Source organism: Eucyclogobius newberryi, unplaced genomic scaffold, assembly GCF_026437365.1.
Source record: "Eucyclogobius newberryi isolate DKJ021-1_F unplaced genomic scaffold, fEucNew1.0.hap1 SCAF_19, whole genome shotgun sequence".
Lineage (NCBI taxonomy): Eukaryota > Metazoa > Chordata > Actinopteri > Gobiiformes > Gobiidae > Eucyclogobius > Eucyclogobius newberryi.
Genome location: NW_027315823.1, coordinates 14,375,583 through 14,395,662, shown reverse-complemented (window position 1 = coordinate 14,395,662; position 20,080 = coordinate 14,375,583). Strand labels below are relative to the sequence as shown.

General features: G+C 39.4%; 1 protein-coding gene across 1 annotated transcript; it reads left to right on the top strand.

The window, feature by feature from the left end:
• The first annotated feature begins 5,233 nt into the window (after positions 1-5,233).
• On the top strand, positions 5,234-18,670 carry smarcd1 (SWI/SNF related BAF chromatin remodeling complex subunit D1). Its single transcript, XM_072451808.1, has 12 exons — positions 5,234-5,467; positions 8,319-8,494; positions 9,457-9,499; positions 10,449-10,571; positions 11,315-11,437; positions 11,510-11,626; positions 13,358-13,621; positions 14,539-14,636; positions 14,730-14,865; positions 15,920-16,042; positions 16,784-16,885; positions 17,644-18,670. The coding sequence occupies exons 1-12, from the start codon at positions 5,282-5,284 to the stop codon at positions 17,695-17,697; spliced, it is 1,545 nt and encodes a 514-aa protein (XP_072307909.1). The 5' UTR covers positions 5,234-5,281; the 3' UTR covers positions 17,698-18,670.
• The last annotated feature ends 1,410 nt before the right edge of the window (positions 18,671-20,080 follow it).

Genomic DNA, 20,080 nt, shown 5'->3' with positions numbered 1-20,080 from the left:
AGAGCAATGTGGTCTCAGACTGGTGGTCAGTGTGTGATGTTATTGTGTTGTTGAGGCCACAAAACATTGCATTTTACTAAAATTAGAGGTTTGGCTTAAGGGTGATTTTGTATAAAGAAAATGTTTTTGGTTTTCTGTTTATTTATTTATTATTTTTTATTTATTTTATTATTTTTTATTGTTTTATAGAAGCATGTGCTTTATCTTAAGGTCAGTTTTTATCACTTGCAGCTAAATTGCCCAAAATGTACAGTACGTGATCCATAAGTGATTCCATGACTGTTACATAGAAACCACACTGTAAACAAAAACAAATACAAATACATGTTTATGACAAATACAACATATTTTTGCTAAATTAATGTATTCAGAGGAGAAATATTTGTTTTCTTGTCCGTAAATTGTCTTTGATGGATTTTTCTGTATTGATGACATAGAAGCACTACTTCCTGTAGATTAATTTCAAACTTTTTCTCCTAACTATAATAAATCTTTACCACAAAACATGAAAAAATCAGGTTCAATGAGTTTGAGAATCGCACCCAAAAACTGTTCAATTCATGGAAACATTGCAAATTAAAAAAAAAACATATGTGCTACATAGTAAATAAATAAATTACTGTAGTTTATCAGATCCCTCCTTATTCATTTCAAGTTATCAGAACCCATCTTGACAGTCCAATGTAAGATTTTTAGAAAACCTAATTTTCCCCCTTATGTTTTTATTATCTTCTATTGTAGATGTCAAGAAGACAAATTAACCCGGAATACAAGATGGCGGCGTTCATTTCCTTTCCACTTTGTGCCTGTGTGAGTGGCCGCTCTCTGCAGCACCAGAATAACAAAGGCTCTGGGATGTCCTGATAAAACCTGAGTAATCAAGAGTGTGGGGCTGTGTGACTCAATTATGGTTCACAGCAAGCAGCCTGACCCGAGTATCTGGGAAAACATTATTATTTTACACTCAATAGACAGCAAAAAGAAGATGATGATAATTGAAATTGAGAATTATTTTTGTTTTAGTTTATTTTGTTTAGATAACCCTGCGACGAGCTGGCCCCTGTCCAGGCTTTGCCCCGCCTAAGGCCCAAAGTCACAGGGATAGGCTCCAGTCACCCACGACCCCGAACGGGAACAAGCGGGAGAAAATGAATGACTGTTTAGATGTTTTGTGACATTCTGGTTAGCACTTGATCAAACTCAAGTTGGCTATTAATATAATCTTAACTGTATTTTAATCATCATCACTGTTATCTGGACTTCACAGACGCTAAACCACAAGCTAAAGACAAATATATATATTTTTTTTCTAAATGATACACTTACAATTTGTAGATTTTCTCATCCAGAAGCACCTTATTTCAACCTTACCTTCTGTGCTTACATGAACAGCACCAGCCCACTCACTCGTCAACCACTGAAATAATCATCAGCTGCAGCCCTTCTTTGATATACTTTTCTTCAGAGAAGTTGAATTCTCACAGTTGAAGATGGAAATCACTTCAATCAGGTCTTACTTAAAGTCTCTCTCTATGACTATACATTTCACTATAATGCACTGAACAGGATTGTATTTCAGATTTTACTAAACATTTTGTCCATTTCACCATTTTTGTCAAGTTTATAATTGTACTTCCTGGTTGTACGTGGGAGGCAAATATGATATACAGTAGGTAGAGGTAATTCCACAACTGTTGCCCAGCAACCGTACTGTAAACAAGGGCCAAAATCCATATAAATTACACAATAGTTATGATTTGACAAACAATAATACCTATAACACCTTTATTTTATTTTGTTGAATGGTTGTTAAACTGTCAGAAAAGTGTATCAGTGTAAAGTGTCTCTGGCTGCGTCCGAATGTCCTCACTCGTCCCCTGAGCCCTCATTCACTACATAGTCTTAAACTATTTAGCAGACTTTATAGTGCACTCAATCACAGAGCGATTTGGGCACTCACTTCTCCTCGGCGTGGGTCACATGACTCTGGTGTGTGAGTGACAAAGTGTCTGGAAAATTGGTTAAAAATACATTTATGTAATAAATATTGGTGCATAATATGGACAAATAAATAAATCACATTCAATAACAAACAGACAGGATTATTGCCTGTAACGGTGACATGCTAATGTAAGCGCGTGTTTTGTTCATATTCTGGAGTCAACAGTGCAGTACAGCTCTACTTTTCTACTATTTATCAAACTTTTTTTCTCAAACTGCAATTTAACAGAAGTGAAACTATGATAAATATTTACCACAGATTCCATCCCACCAGACTAAGTCATAATTAGAAAAACTGGACAACCTGTTATTGCTTTCCCTTTAATTTCCCACAGTATTGCTTAAAACGTATCTACAGAGCCCCAATGTTCACATCTTCTATGAAAAACTCCCTCATTGCTACAACCTCGTCATGTACATCACACTTGCATGTTTGCTGTTATGTATTAATGAAGTGCTGGCCATATTACTCACAACTGTCAAATTATTCATGCCTTCTGCCATTGAGAAATATGTGCAGTCGAGATGAGGGTAGATTAGCTGCCTTTTTCTCTTATTACACGCCGCCTACTCTCAGACCTATTCATCTTGTACTTTCCAAAGGCAGTGCCCCGTTTTATGGGCTCAAACTAAAACAGACTAAAAAGATGAAATCATAATGCATTTTAATGCTATTTTAAATTATTTTTTTGGCTAACCAATGTAGTTAATGCATAATCTTCCTAAAGTTTACAAGCAGTTTCTCTTCCATTTAGGGCAGAAATGTACTAGCTCAGTAAATTCTCAGGCCAGTACCCACTGAGAAGGACTTTTGAATGGGAGTCAAAATGTTTTTATTTAACTTGTAGTCTTGCAACATGAATCCTATGCTCAGTAATGTACTATTTCTATGATATTTTCTGCTGTACATTGACTACTTGTGCTGCCTTTTGATGTGTATTTGATTGAAATAATGCACACGCCATGAAAAAAGCATGGTGTGCCTACCACTCCATGCTTTCTTCAACCACTCTCTCTCTCACACACACACACACACACACACACACACACACACACACACATACACACACACACACACACACACACACACACACACACACACACACACACATACACACACACACTCCCACTCAGTCTCCGTTATGACTTGTGTGCCGCACTTAGACCAACGGTTGTCAAAAGTAATATTTATTTATCAATCTTTCACTGTACAGTCGTATCTCCCAGTGCCGTTAACAAGTTGCTCATTTGTCACAGAAGAGGCTGCAGTTTGTCTGCTCCGGGGCTCAAGTTGCATTCTTCTCTTTGAAGAGTAACAACTTTGACACTGAGGAATTTTATAGTAAAAAAAAAACAGCTTTTAATTTGGCTTGGAAATTTGTAATATCAGAAGGCTTGGAAACAATTAAAGGAGCGAGACCTTGAGAAAGATAATTGCGGTAAAGTTGAAAAGTGCTGGTAATTATTGATTTCTTCAAATGTGCTTTGGTTGGATTGTCACCATAGCAACACCTGCCAGCCCATCCTTTAGCGCTGTGATCATCTGTATATTTTGTTTCTGCAACTTCAGTCTCATTTGGTGCTTGTGCTCATTTATTTTCTTGTATCGTTTGCAGCCTATAGATTTGTATCATTCAGTTTCGAGCTGCAACTAACCATCATTTTGCTAATCGATAAGACATTTAACAAAAGAGATTTGTATTAAAGTTTATCCAGATGAAGTGAAGCTATTTGAGGATTCTGGTATGAAATTCACAAAACTAAAACATTTTCCACACATTTTTTATGCATTTGTGGCTCAATTTAAGTAAAAAAATGTGTGTACCATTTAATATTGTATTTCAACTGCTTTAATTGCCACTTAAGAGCTCTAAATAAAGTTATATTGATTGATAGATAGTTTATTTATTGCTTTGGCAAATTACAAACAAAATCAACTAATGCTGCATGTTTTTTCCATCTGCATGTTTTTTCCATCAAAATGTGGTTAAAACCTGCCAAAGTTGAAATATTTCGGTGATATCATTTGTTATAACCCTGCTTAGACCCATACACAGTGCCTGTAACTCTGTATTTCATTCACCTTCTGTATAATATTATCGCTCCTGGTGTGTTAAAATGTGCAATATAAAAACTGAATCATGATTTCAAACAAAAGTTGACCATTTTACCACCAAAAATTGCATTCAGGCGTAAATGAGTCAGCCCTAAAATGCACTACATAGTCCAAAATGTCATAACCCAGACCAAACAGTGTGGAAATCCGCTTAGTGACCTAATCTTTGTTTATATTATTGTGGATGCTAATTAGCTGCAAGTGTATGAACATCAAAGTTTTGCCCTTCTAAAGTGTTTGATAGTGGCACTGTCTGCGGGACCTGGGGCTGTGATGGTTTCCACTGCACTTCCACGCTTCTCACACTCTTTGTACTTGTTTGTGGAGGCTCGTTATGGCACATATCCAGAGGGCCGTGTGTGCACCGTTTTCACTTCAAAGGGAAAAACAGCAGAGCAAGTGTAAAGCATGAGCTAGTTACTCAAATATTGATTTATGTTGTGTCCGGAAAAATCTCTGTGATTTTTGCTCCCCCTCAGAAGGCGGAGGAGTGCAGGAGAAAAGTGAATTTTCTGAATATCAGTGAATATTATTGTCTACTGTTGTTTTGGAATACCTCTGTCCCCACTGACTTGCATCCTGCAGCCTTCAGAGCTCTGGTTCAAAAAATATATATGAAAAAATAAATAAAAGTAATGTACTGTTTAAGGATCAGGGGTGTAAGTACTAAATTGTGTTACTTAAGTAAACGTATACAAGAGCAAACAAATGTAATAAATACCTATTAGTAAAATTCATTAAAAAAGGTATCAATTTAAAAATGCACTGAACTCCTCTGAAAACATGGGTTTGTGTTGTATTTTTGTTCCCACAACCACAACTGTACCACTACCAAACGACTTACCCAGTCTGTCACCCAAACATTTGCTTCATCGCCACAATTGACCTACTTCGTTCCCATATATTAGCCAACTTGTACCAACAATTTAGACAAATCGAAAGTGAACGCACACTTTCCAGCACTCTTTCCACCTCTGCTAGTGATTGTTCTTCTTTAGATCCACGAGTCTTATTTACAGGGCCAACTACCATAAACACCCACTAGATGTCACTGTCGGCAGCTGCGCGCTCTGTTCTCGCGGTATTTCCCTCTGTTCTTCTCGCGGTATTTCAGCGCCTCCACAGGTCCGTCACCATCAACGCTAGCGACGCTCTGTGGAGGAGATGGCGGCTAGAGGGGGCTTTCAGTCGGCACCAACCGGAGGAGGCGGCGGTCCGATGGGCCCGGGACCTCCAGTGCCGGGTGCTGGACCAGGCATGGGTCCGGGCACTCCCTCGGGGCGGATGGGACCAGGCGGCCCGGCGCAGAACCACATGTACCGCTCCCCGATGCCCGGGCCTGGCTACCCGGTGAGACGCTCCATCTTTGCTCCTCGTTAGCACCGCGCTAGAACAAAGCCTGCTGCTGCCGCTTTGTCAGACGCGTCTAACATTTGGCACTGCCACGAAAGCGATCTGCAAATCGGATAAACAAAACAGAAATCGCAGTGGAAATCCCGTTTGCAATAAATGAGTAAAAAGTCCGCGATGATCGACTCTTGGTGAAGTTTGTTGTTGGAAACTGCTAACCCGCCTGCTAACTCTGCTAACCTAGTTCTGCACGCTAGCCGCTTAGCTTAGCATCGTATGGGAACTATCTCTTCTCTTAGAATAAAATTTGAAATGTTTGGTCATAATATCCGGTGATGGGGGGGTGATGACCTGTGGATGCAGACGTTTAGTTTGGAGTTGTAAATGTGCTGATCTTGACTGAGTCCTGCCCTCTGCTCGGATGAATGAACGGTCATCATCGGGGCTGTTTGTGCGGCTCACTGATTTGTAAACAAGGTAGAGTTCCTCGTCTCATTTTTACCCGCGTTATTTAGCCTAATACTAAAGAAATCCCGAAATGGTGTCATGGTAAAATTTGCACTGTAGTTTTTAATGTAATATTTTGGCCACCTATAACGTTTAAAGCAGTAGTTGTAAACAAACATTTGACTGTCGACTTAATTGGTTTTATACTATAAGCAAAATCTCACGTGGTTATCATATTAGATTTTTTTTATTTAGGTTGAAATAGAGGGAAATAAATTCTTATTCTACTACAGACTTGCCCCGTGCTGTATCAGTCGACTGTAAACAGGCGTGGCACTAGCAAAAGGTCGCAAAACTATCTTTAGGCCATACATCTGACCTAAAGCACTTTGAGATTCCATTGGAATATAAAGTGTATTACAAATGAAATGTATTATATTATTATAAGTCCATGATAAATACGAGTAAATAACATGTTTGTATGGAGAAAAAAAGCTGTATAAATCCCCAAATCTCCAGCTATTAATCAATCCATGCCCTCCTTTCTGCCGTTGTCCATGAAAGACATTTAATTCAAGTAAAATAGTTAGTAAGCTAATAAAGATCTAGGTTGGCTAGAGTCAGACTAAACTACTAAATATTGACTGCTCTTACATTTACTTTACTTTGCGATCAATAATACTGGCGTTTCATCAGACATTTTCCCAAGTCTGTGTCTTATTTCTACCCCGTATGACAGGTTTTTACGATTTTTTTTTTTTACATGTTTTAAATTTGTGCTCAAAATTCTAAATGTATTTGAGTTTAACTGCGTTTCAGTTCAATGAGTCGTCCAAACTGTTATAGGCACTTTAAACATAACCGCATTAATTCTTGAACTTTGACTTGTCTTTTCATTATCACACCCATTATGTCGTCTTCTGTTCACCAACTGTACTTTCCTTTCAAGCTGCTTTGCTAGCGACAGCCTCCGGAGTGAAAAGACACCACATTATTCCGCCGCGTCCTTGAACGCCTCTCCCACGAGCCGCTTTTCATTGCAGTCAATGGCGCCGCGTTCCCTGAATGCCGCCGAGCTCTAGTTGTTCGCTCCTCGACCAAGGTTGTTCTGCTGTATGTTGTAAAGACTAAATGATAGGCATGCCATTCCTTTTGTGCTCACGCCGAGCAGTGTGCAAACATTCATCCCGCCTTTATTGACCACGCTTCTCTTCCCTGCCTCCTCTTCTCGCTGGATGTCTGCGCTCTCGTTTACCTTCTGTGACCATTTCTAACTAGTAGGACTTGCAACTCGACACAAACGAATTGTATTGTTATTTGTTGGTATCATGCAAACGGATACACGGAGTCGCCTCTTTGAATTTCTCGCACACGGATTGGTGAGTCTGTTGAGCAACTTGTGGAAAGCTTGTGTGTGTGTGTGACCTGTTGCGTTAAGATGTCGTGCTGTGGTCTGCAGGTTTTATATTGAAGGGCAGTTGTTTTCCTTTTTGTATTGAAGAATAAATTTGGTCAAATGTAGGAATAGCGGTCGGATTTTGTCGTGTCACATTTCGCCTCCGCTTTTCCGTGCAAGTGTTTTCCTTCTGACCTTGTCTTGAATTGAAATCGTTGAGTGTTTTGTCTTTTATAGTAATCAGTTTGTAACCGTTTTCGCAAACTTTACTGGTTTGAAACGGAAAGTTCGAGAAGGCAGTAGAACGTCGCATTTGTGTTGTTGAACGTGCATAACGACTTTGGTTGTCTCGTCTGCAGCAAACAACTCTTGTTTTTGTCATTAGTGAAATTTGGCTGTTTCATTGTCGGTGTGGATTTTTGAAGGACACGGTCGTCATGGCAACAGATCAACCTTATAATTGAGATCAGTATATTAATAATATAATACGTTTTACTCGCTATAGCATTTACTAGATAATAAAGCTTAAGCATTTTGATCCTTTTTCTCTTTCAGAAATGGAAAAGGCAGGGATTTAATGTAGGGGGGCGATGCAGAAATTATTCATTTTTTCACATTAATCAAGCTCAATTAATTAAATTTTACTTTCTCTTAAAACAAATATACATGGCTTTCAATATTTTCTGTACAATGTAAGATGGGCTTTAAATCATTGTCAATTAACACATTTGTTTGTTATCAAATTTGGTTCTTTAGCCTGAACAACACACTTTTACTGACACAGGATTGGCTGTGGATCTCTCGACTTAAAAAAAACCCAAAGCGGATCATTGGCAATTACAAATGACCAAATCTCAATATAAAAATGGCATTAATTGCACTGTCCTGGTTTAGAACATGCCTATAGTCTGTCAGTCTGGAACACTTCAGAACGCATTCAAAGCTTTTTCAATTGCGCTATTAACAAGGATCCCACTGTGTATTTTGACAACCTTTTGTTCTTTACAGAGGCCAGGCATGCCCCCCTCCAGTAGGATGACCCCACAGGGACCAGCCATGGGCCCTCCAGGATACGGGGGGAGCCCTGTGTCTCGGCCCGGGATGCCCGGAGTCATGGACCCGTCCCGCAAGAGACCTGCTCCTCAACAGATTCAACAGGTGCAGCAGCAGAGCAGAAACCAGCAGTAAGTTTTGATCTGTGATAATGCATAAACATACTGATAAGCAAGTCTGTATTGGCCTTCGTCTACTAAAAGGGAAAAGGAAAAGCCTGTGTTGTAACTGAGAAGAAACGTGCACAAACTTGATCAACCTGTGATACTTGTATGTACATTTAGTTACCGGTAGTTGCAAAATATACAAAATATGCCGAAACATAAAGATAGGCATGCTGTTTTATGATGAAGTTGTAAAACCATGCCAAAAAAAATCACGTCGTTTTCTCTCTTTAAAGACGTTTCCTGGCAAATTGTGTCTATTTTAAGCCCAACTTCTTTATGTGGAGTCTCGATGGAGGTTGTTGACCTGGCGTTTCCTCAGAAAAGTGGTAGCATTTAGCGCGCAGCTACGGTTAACATTCTTGGAGGATTATACAAACGTTTGTAGTTGGACCACTTGGTTCTCCATGTCTTCATATCTGCATTTGGCATAATATCACTCCTAAAGATTGCGTTTGTGCTTGGCGTTGAACAGTGAGTGATAAAGCAGCTCTTTTGCATTATAATAAATGGATTGCTTAAAGAATAAACTAATGTCTTTGGTCCAGGATCACAATTGTTTTTCTTCTCAATTACATTATTTTGCACTTTAATGGAGCATAAAAATCACAATTAACATTTTTGGCAAAGCCCGAACTGGTAATATCGAGAATAATGTCCCTAAACTTGTACCGAATTCCTCTCCCCGTCATTCTTGGCTTATCTCAAAGGAACAATTAACCGTGGACTAAAGCAGAATTTAAAATGGACAAACCTAATTTATTTACGGCTGATGCTTTTGAAAAGATCCGTGTAGCAAAGGAAGCACTTGAGTCATAAGCGTCTGTCTAGATTTGAGATTTTGCTCATTGATTTGACGCATTATGATTCCTCCCGTCTCCAAATGTGTTTCTGCAATTACTCTTTTTGTTCTTTTTTGTTTTTTACAGCACAAAGAAGAAGAAGATGGCTGATAAAATTCTACCTCAGAGGGTGAGTCTTTACAAAACATCCGGCACCAAAAGTCCATTATCGTTGGCCTTGAGTTGTTTTGGGGAGGAAATGGTCACGGCCTCCGCAGAATAGTTCTCAAAAGCTGCACTTGTTTGATAGTGGTGTGTGGTTTCTGCTGCGAATTAGCTATTTTCGGGTTAAAAATTATCATTGCAACTCGTTTCAAAAGTCAGAACTAAAAGTATAGACCCCTTTTAACCTTAGAATGTCAGGAAATATGTACAATAGAAGGTGTTTTTTGGCAAATGAAAACCACTCAGAATCTTGTGAGCAATGTCGGAGCTGGGTTTAACACATTTATAATGTATATTTTACATACCGGTGATTTGTTTTTGCAGTAGAAGATTGGGACCGATTTTCTACACAAATTCTCACAGAAATGTTGACCTCACAATAGTTTTAATTTTATTTACAGATGTATTACAAACTTTAACACAATATTATACGTTTTGTGAACCTCAAACACAATTATTGAGGTTGGAAAATAGTATTTGTAGCTATTTTAGTTTTTGGACCACACTTTTAGCATGGAATTGAAAAAAGAAATTATAGGAATAGGTGGTAATTTTTTTTAACTGAAAATAATAGTACTTTCTTATACTGTTTTTATACTAACTCTCATAAAACTCAAGATTGCTAAACTGTTCAGGAATGGTCAATTCTGTCTTGTTTGTATAATTCTTTTTTAGTATCGATACTTTTTCAAATGAGTATCCAGTGACGATACTAGTGGCATCAGTTAGTATCCGATTCGGGATACTTTTGCCAACCCTACAAACATTCAGAACAACAAAGTTCCACAGCGCGCCGTCTTGTACTTAGAAGTCGTTTGAGAAGCGTTTCGACACGTTTCCGCGCTTGTGTTTTTACGTTGTAGAAAAACCACAATGAACCCGTCAGTTTTTTACGCTCTGGCTCGTCCTTTCAGATCAGAGAACTGGTCCCGGAGTCTCAGGCCTACATGGATCTGCTGGCGTTTGAGAGGAAGCTGGACCAGACCATCATGCGCAAAAGACTGGACATCCAGGAGGCCCTCAAGAGGCCCATCAAGGTAACGGCTCAAATTCTGGCTCAGGAGATGTGAAATTAGCCCTTATAAAAACTGCAATTTCATATGGAAAATGGAAGAGAGCGGGAAAGACAAAATACAACTATACAACTATAAATACATTCCAGTTTTAAATAATGTGAGAAGATAATTTACTGTATTTTCACACCAGCCAAAAATGCATAAGAAGAAAAAACATGCATGTTGCACTGGAGTATAAGTCGCATTTTTGGGGGGAATTTATAAAATATAACAGACATTTCATCTTGAGTAAGTAACGGTTTAGAGAACACGATGAATAGCGCTAACGTAACACCTTCAGCTACATGACTCACACGTAACATATTAACAGTTATTCAGATAACTATAGCATAAAGAACATGCTAACAAGTTTACCAAAGCATCAGTTTTACCCCACATCACTAAATCCATTGAATTCTTCTTCCTCTGTGTCACTTCTAAACAACTCCCCAAACTCCAGAGGTAGAGGAAGTGCCTTGAGCGCCCTCTTGCGGTTGTCAGTGTGAAAATAACGATATATAGAGATATATATATCTCTCTATCTCTATCTCTCCAGAGTATAAGTCGCCCGGCCAAAACCATGGTATGTAAAAAGGTGCGACTTATAGTCCGGAAGATACAGTAGTCTACGTCTTGCTTTTGTCCTACTTTTTTGTCTTGCCACTATTGAAAATTGGGCCACGCTGAGAAATAAATGAAATATTTCTTCTACGCTTGTTTTTTAGCAAAAAAGAAAGCTTCGGATCTTCATATCCAACACCTTCAACCCCGCCAAACCCGACGCCGAGGACGGAGAAGGCACCGTCGCGTCGTGGGAGCTGCGGGTCGAGGGGCGTCTGCTCGAAGACGTAAGCTCCTGCCAATCGCACGCACCTATTTCTCCACGCTCTCTTTTTTCATCGTGACCGTTTGTTTTGCAGTCCGCCGTGTCCAAGTACGAGGCCACCAAACAGAAGAGAAAGTTCTCCTCGTTCTTCAAGTCTCTGGTGATCGAGTTGGACAAGGATCTGTACGGTCCAGACAATCACCTCGTGGAAGTAAGATCATCAGAGTCAATTCAAGTTTGGCATTTGTTTAGTAACTCTTCCTCCCGTCTTCAGTTTTTGTATGAGTTTGTTCACTAGAGACCTTGACAAACACTCTAAAAGCGCGGCAGCTTTTTTGTCTACAGATTATTTGTTCAACTACTTGCCATTGCTAAAGTTGTCCTCGCAACAAAACAAGACTGAATGAAAAAATTGTGCGGCACATTCATGACTATTCAGGCTGGTGGTGGAAAGGCTGAATATTTTTATGAATTTACAGAAGGTAATACTGGAATGTTTTTCAATACTTCCACCTTCAAATTTCTGCTAAAACGTAAACACGATTCGTTTTATTTTTCTGTAAATCTAGCAGTTTTATTCGTCGCATTATCTTCAGTCTCATTAGAAAGCAAAGTAAACTTGAACGATGTGTGTAAAATGTTATGATGGCCTGATATGGGGTTTTCTTGGCCGACACCAGTAGTTTTGTATCCAGACAAAAAACGACTGTCGATAAGCTCTGTCGTTTATCTTTTTAGTTTTAGTTTTTTGGAGCTGATTTGATGACTTCCACCAAATGATGTGATTAGAATTCAGTTCAAACTCATCGTCGACCCCGTTTTACTACATTTTGACAGCTGCTCGGCCAAAACGATCTGCAATATCGGCTCGATTGGGAATGACTAGATGATTCGGTCAACCAGTAATTGTTATGTTCAGGTCACAATATAATCGTAAGAACTAATAATTGTGATTATTTTAAGAGCAAAATTTAAGTCTATTCAATTCAAGATGTACGAAAAAAAACACTTTAATGTACTGTAAAGTGCTTAAATGTGGCTGTTTATATCGCTATAGTTTTACTTTCGGTCACATATTGGAACAGTAATTTATTAGAATTAAAGAAACATTTGTTTAGTTTAGTCTGTATTTATCAGGAAGCATGTACAAAATCATGAATTAATAAAAAAAATTATCTGCACCAGATTTAGCTCCATCTGCAGAGTCCGGATACAAAATGCATCTGAAATTGTAATTTAAGTCTCATTTTGTTATGTTGTGTCAATAATTGTAAAACACAGAAAAAATTGCTATGATGAAATAAGTGAAATGTGATATAAAGAACAGCATTGAGTCATGCAACTAGGGATGTTACAAAATCAGATTTTTGTATTGTGATTATCGTGAGAAAAAACATCACAATTTAATGATTATTCACGATAATCGAGGCTGTGACCAAACAGTGAAATCTTGAATTTTCTTTCATTCCCGTTGGTCTAGCATGTTACTGTTTAAGTTTGTGACCGGCTTTACAAAATTCAACTTTCTGAATGGCAAAATAAAATTAAATATGACAAAAATCCACAGATAATTATTTTTTCTACATTTAGGCCTATTTATTGGACAATAGATTGAACAAAAAATACTTAATTTTGTTTCTGAAATGTTTCTTATGATTAGATTGTTACATAAATGATCAAGATTCTCAATTAACCTGATAATCCTGACATCTACAAATAAATAATAAAACAAATGGTAATATTGTCCATCTTTAACAAGTCATACACAACTTAAAGCACTATATACTGCTTGAGCGTAAATATCTTCTATAAACTCATCAATTCATGATTCTTATCTTAAAATGAGGAATTGATCATTGCGTCCTTTATTCTGCTTCATGTTTAATTTGCTCCTTTTGCTAGTTGCCCGATATAATGCTCAGTGTCCTGTTCTCTCCCCCAGTGGCACAGGACGGCCACCACCCAGGAGACGGACGGTTTCCAGGTGAAGCGTCCCGGAGACGTGGGTGTCCGCTGCACCGTGCTCCTGATGCTGGACTATCAGCCGCCTCAGTTCAAACTGGACCCTCGTCTGGCCCGCATGCTGGGCATCCACACCCAGACCAGGCCCGTCATCATCCAGGCGCTGTGGCAGTACGTCAAGACCCACAAGCTGCAGGACCCCCACGAGAGGGAGTTCATCAACTGTGACAAGTATCTGCAGCAGGTCCGTGCTATAATACTGTTTTTTTTTTTTATTAATTTGTCATTTTACTCAACAAAAACATAACTGGATGTGGACACAAATAAATAAAAAATGAAATTATCATAATGGTACAATATGACATCAAATTCAATAATTGACATTTTCAGAAGCAAAATAAAGTTGTTTTAAGTCAATCTATAGTTAAAATAAATACTTGTACTTATACAACCGAATTACCAATGAACACCAGGGCTGACCAAATATTTCGACGTGTAACTTTTAAGTAAAAAGTTGTAACACATCTTCCAAATTCCCAAAAGTAAGTTAGGCTTCCAGTTCACTCGTTTTTAAACGGTCTCTAATCCTGTCTCAAATGATATTCCAGACCCTGTTTGGACGTTGTACAGTCGCACACTTTCTCCTTGTACGGCGAGAGCCGAGTCTCACCGTGTGTTTGAACCCTTTAGCAACATAAACAGTCAAAATTAATGGTGACGCTGGACTTATGAAATGTTAAAACTTTGTGGTGCTTTTTAAGAAAGAAAAGAAATGAAGACTGCACAAGATCAACTCCAAATGTGAGTTGGCACGAATGTCAAACCACAAAGGTCAAAATCATTTAGATAATACAGTAACATGACTTCTACAAATAACAACATATCCTGACCTTTTTATAGAAAAAACTAGCTGTACCTGTAATTTAAATCTCTACAAACATGTTCGGAAAGCAGGATATTCTTATTAGTTTATCAGTTCTTCAGAATCCTACTTTTCTAAAACGTATTGCAAATATAATTGTTATGTATGTGAGAAACCCTCAATTAGATTTTTTTTTTCACCCCCTAAGTCACGCAGCACTACTAGAAATCCTTAGATGACAAATACTGTCGCTAACTACCACACCTATTGCCACTAATACTACTACTACTTATTTCCAGATATTTGAGACTCAGCGGATGAAGTTCTCCGAGATCCCACAGCGCCTGCACGCCCTCCTCATGCCCCCAGAACCAATCATCATCAATCACGTGATCAGGTGACCTCGCGCGCCCGTGTCCAGTTAATCACGGTCATCATTTTAAAGCATCGCACTAAAACATCGCCTCTTCGCTTTTGCTCTTTGTCACAGCGTGGACCCAAATGACCAGAAGAAGACGGCCTGCTACGACATCGACGTGGAGGTGGACGACACGCTCAAGACTCAGATGAACTCTTTCCTGTTGTCCACGGCCAGTCAGCAGGAGATCGCCGGACTGGACAATAAGGTAAACTTGTGCGAATATTTGCTTCACGTCCATTAGTAACCGCCTTTTTGACATGTTCGGTCAGCTCTTTTCAATGAATCGTGTTCGCAAAATACGACGATTAGCCGATCCAGTCCAATTCAGTTTTTGGGATGCACAATTTCAATACCAAGAGCTACACTTTATATCTGTATCAATCGTTCCACAATCATCACATCAAAATTGGGACTAAAACTCGACTAAACCTAAATCTGCACTTGCTTTGGGCCTGTTCGAGACCTGGTTTAGTCCTAATCTAGTCCAAGTCCACATCAGGAGTAAAATTGTTGGCCCAAATAACGAAACGTGCTTTATCTTGCCAAAAAAAAAAAATGTAAATGTTCATACCCGTTTACAGCAATTGGTACGTTTTTCTAGATAGAAATGAATATATACGTTATCAGTATTGCTTGTCTGTTGCTTGGGTTGTTATTGTCCAAAGTATTCCAAATTGGATGCTAATCAATACTAAACCAAATGTTAACTATGTACTTATTTGAGCAAGTGTGGATGCTAAAAAAAAAAAAAAGCTCACAGGCTAATATTGGACTTTCCCTGAACAGTTTTAGCATGATCTTGAGCTTAATCAAAACACAGTATAATAGAAAAAATATGAAATATTAGTATTGTGACCACATTTACTACTTTGATACTTTTGCCATGGCCTTGAAGTTGTTTATTTCCTGTCATCGACTAAAGTTCATTCAGTGCCAACGAAGGACTCGAGCTGAATACACCGTGAATGCAGTCTTTGTCATCAAAGATTCCTACATTATCGCTGTTGATTATAATCTTTGCGTCCAATATTGGGCTCTTGCTAAAACTGTGTTGTTATGCATGCTCGATCGGATTGTTTTTTTCTGCAATCCCGGATCAGTTTTTGATTTTATGTTTTAATATGAAAATGGGCTCACATTCAGGAGAAACTAAACACAAATAATACTTGTTCCCGCTTATGGATTTTGTAATTTAAATGATCTCAAAAAATGTAAGCAACGTTGGCATGATTTTGAGGTGATGTCGTGTGTTGAACCAGATCCACGAGACCATCGAGACCATAAACCAGCTGAAGACGCAGAGGGAGTTCATGCTGAGTTTTGCTCGAGATCCTCAGGGCTTCATCAACGACTGGCTGCAGTCCCAGTGCAGAGACCTCAAGGTGAGGCCTCATTTACAAAACAAACAAACTAGAGTTGTTTGTTTGGCTGGTTTTATCCCGTTCTGAGCCTCAGCAATCACTCAGTTTCAATTTCCCATGTTACATCAGAGATAGAAATCTTGCAGTTTAAGTGCTTAAATCATGGCCAGACTGAGCATTTCAAGTAACTTTAATGGATATCTTTTTCCGTTTTCTCTTTTTTTTTATGGTTCATTCCAATTCCTGTCAGTAGATGGTGTGTGAAGTCCAAATCTCAGTATGTGGAGTGCATCTGATGGAACATGATTTATAATTTGCTTAAAGGATATCTAGACTATAATACACACAGCATTGGGCACGCATACATGTGATTGTGAGGGGGAGAGAGAAGGGCAGACATAAACCAAACAATGCCATCTATAGAGAAGACAAATCAAAATTATTATTTTTACCCAACATTATTTGAAAAGTTTCTCTAAGTTGTAAATAATTGTCCTTAACTTTGCCCCTGCTGTGACTTTGTCTTATTATTGGTGACTACAATTGCAAATAATATGCAAGACCGAGTTGAGAGAAGTCAGTGTAAAAATGTAGTTACTTCTATTTTGCAATGTCAGGAAACGTTGTCATGGTGACTGTGCCATAAGCCTGGATCCATAGATGCTGTTTATTTCCTGAATTCATAGATTTCAGATGGGTCTTTATGGAAATATGGATTTTTTTGTATATAACAATCTGTAATGTGTTGTTTTTGTTCTGCAGGCCATGACTGATGTGGTGGGAAACCCCGAAGAGGAGAGAAAAGCAGAGTTCTACTACCAGCCCTGGGCTCAGGAGGCTGTGTGCCGCTACTTTTACTCCAAGGTAATCTACAAGATAAGACGACGCTCACACTGCCTTCGCCATGTTTAAAGTTAATTTTATTTGTGTACAGGAAAAGATTTAAAAACACAATATAAGACCAGACTCAACTAACTTCAGCAAACTGTAGGACAGAGAAACAATGGAGTGCAGACGATCACTGAAACACCACAATAACACACACAAGTGAAGCCTTCAGCCAGAAAAGTCTCTTTAATGACGAGCAGTTCTGATGTCCACTTTAGAGGGACATTATCCCAGAGCCTGGTGTGAGGAAAGATATGTCTTGAAGTGTTTCTAAAAGAGATCATCAGGCGCTGCTCAATGAACATAAATACAAAGTAAAACTTGCAGTTTGACAAATAACTGCCAAACACAAGTTTCCAGTTCATAAAACAATCATTCCAAAACAATTTACCAAATTAAAAAATAAAGAAATGCTGCAAGAAAAGGCTTTATTCTGACAGTCAATGTTAAGTTTACTTTCACACACATTCAATTTAACTGTAATGTTATAGCAATGTTTTTGGTTTCCTCCTCGATTTGAATCTGAATTTTTGGAACCTTCAGTGACTTCCACGAGTACAAACTTTCAATGAGCCTGAGTCTAATCGAGTGAATTCCACTTGGAGCTTTTGCTGAGCCATAGAAACCTTTTTTTAAAGAACCCAGTGGGGAAAAGGGGCAAACGGTGACATGAATGAGGTTCTGTTTAGGATTTTTCTCAAACCTAAAATAACTTGCCAATTTCTGATTTTTAGGTCCAGCAGAGAAGACAGGAGCTGGAGCAGGCTCTTGGCATCAGGAACACCTAAAGAAATCTCCAAAGTGATGGATTAAGTTCAACTCCCGGGGGAATGAATTGAGAATAGACACTAGATTGTTCATGTTTATTGATTTGCATTTTATTTTTATTTTTTTTCGGTTGGCATCTTTCTAAAGACGTATTCCCCGCTAAATTTCAACACATGTAATTCATTTGCATGTTCTAGCCTTAAACCAGAAGCATTCCTTTTAATCGTGATTGAGAAATTACAAGCTGATGGACGACATTGGCGCCAAAATATTTTGTGATTGATTGAAATGTGTAGTTATTGCAAAAAAAAAAATCAAAAAGAAAAAAAATCGGCTATTTTAAAAAGCAAATTATTCATAGTCTGTGCCATTTTGTATTTTTTGTACTTCAATTTTTGCTTTAGAAGAAAAAAAAAGTTAAGCTGTCCGTCTTGTTGCCTAGTACAGATTATAAAGGAAGTAGAAGTAGTTTTAAGTACCTCTAGTCTTTACTATATAGTTTTGTAAATACTGCGACTGCACAACCTGAAGGTGGACGTGAAGTGAAACCGCATCCTCTCGTTTTTTTCTTGGCTTCTTTGCTCACTTTGTTATTCAATATTTATATTTTACAACCGACTTTTTGAGCACACTGAACTAGCCACGCTCACAAGAGACCGATTTCCGCTGCTGGGAAAGACGAAAACGTATCGCCTCGAAGACTGACGACGAGCAGAAAAAAGCCATATATGTTCAAGCTAACGCGCTGCTTCACTGTGTCACTGACTGAAAACGTCTTTTATGTACCGCCTCTTCAGTTTGTGTTCAAGGTATCGATTGAAAGTGTTCGTGCGTTGAGTTATGATCACACTAACACGGTAACGGGGAGGCTTTTATTGAGAATTCAACACTGGGGGCTGTGTGGCGTTATTTAAATGATCTGCAGACTTTTTTTCATGGACCAAACTTATTTTTCTGTATGTTACGTTATAATAAAGGATATGTAAAAGTATATGTTTGAGTATGTTTTGTTTTGCATGTGTTTGAGTGATGGTTTTATGACAAAGTTCAGGGTATTAAAAATGCTATGAATCCCACAATGCAAAAGATGACCCTAAAACCACCTAGACACTTGGAGCTGACTCACTTTGCACCTGTAACTGACAAAACTGTCCAGGAGATCATCACCAGTCTGAGTTCATCTACATGAACAGCTGCCTTGATGTGAAACCCATCAGATTTCTAAAGTCTGTGCTAAAGAGTTTGTTAGCACCGCTCACTCACATAGTTAACATGTCGCTTCAATCTGGAACATTACCGGTCCATCTCTATTCTGCCATTTTGGGGTTTTGAGGGTTTTTTTTTGACACTGTCGATCATGGGATCTTCTTACAGAGACTAGAGGACTGGGTGGGCATCACTGGCACTGCCCTAATCTGGTTAAGGTTCTATCTGGAAGACAGGAAGTACTTTGTTGAAATTGGTAACTGTCTCAGACCACTACTGTAACGGCCTGCTCACTGGCCTCTCCAAACGAGCTGTAAAACAGCTGCAGTACATCCAGAACGCTGCTGCTCGGGTCCTGACCAGAACCAGGAAGTATGAGCACATTAGTCCTGTTCTCAGGTCTCTGCACTGGCTCCCTGTGGCTCAGAGAATATACTTTAAAGCAGCTCTGCTTGTGTACAAGTCTCTCCATGGCCTAGCACCAAAGTACATCTTGGGCATGTTAGTGCCATATGAACCATCTCAGACTCTGAGGACCTCAGGGACCGGCCTCCTGCTGGTGCCCAGAGTCAGGACTAAACATGGACTGGCCTCCTGCTGGTGCCAGAGTCAGGACTAAACATGGACCGGCCTCCTGCTGGTGCCAGAGTCAGGACTAAACATGGACCGGCCTCCTGCTGGTGCTCAGAGTCAGGACTAAACATGGACCGGTCTCCTGCTGGTGCCAGAGTCAGGACTAAACATGGACCGGTCTCCTGCTGGTGCCAGAGTCAGGATTAAACATGGACCGGTCTCCTGCTGGTGCCAGAGTCAGGACTAAACATAGACCGACCTCCTGCTGGTGCCAGAGTCAGGACTAAACATGGACCGGTCTCCTGTTGGTGCCAGAGTCAGGATTAAACATGGACCGGTCTCCTGTTGGTGCCAGAGTCAGGACTAAACATGGACCGGCCTCCTGCTGGTGCCAGAGTCAGGACTAAACATGGACCGGCCTCCTGCTGGTGCCAGAGTCAGGACTAAACATGGACCGACCTCCTGCTGGTGCCAGAGTCAGGACTAAACATAGACCGACCTCCTGCTGGTGCCAGAGTCAGGACTAAACATGGACCGGCCTCATGCTGGTGCCCAGAGTCAGGACTAAACATAGACCGACCTCCTGCTGGTGCCAGAGTCAGGACTAAACATGGACCGGCCTCC

Coding starts and splice junctions, on each gene's coding strand:
- smarcd1 (XM_072451808.1), top strand. CDS start 5,282: ATGGCGGCTAGAGGGGGCTTTCAGTCGGCACCAACCGGAGGAGGCGGC. Junction 9,500..10,448: donor ATAAAATTCTACCTCAGAGG/GTGAGTCTTTAC, acceptor TCGTCCTTTCAG/ATCAGAGAACTGGTCCCGGA. Junction 10,572..11,314: donor CCCTCAAGAGGCCCATCAAG/GTAACGGCTCAA, acceptor CTTGTTTTTTAG/CAAAAAAGAAAGCTTCGGAT.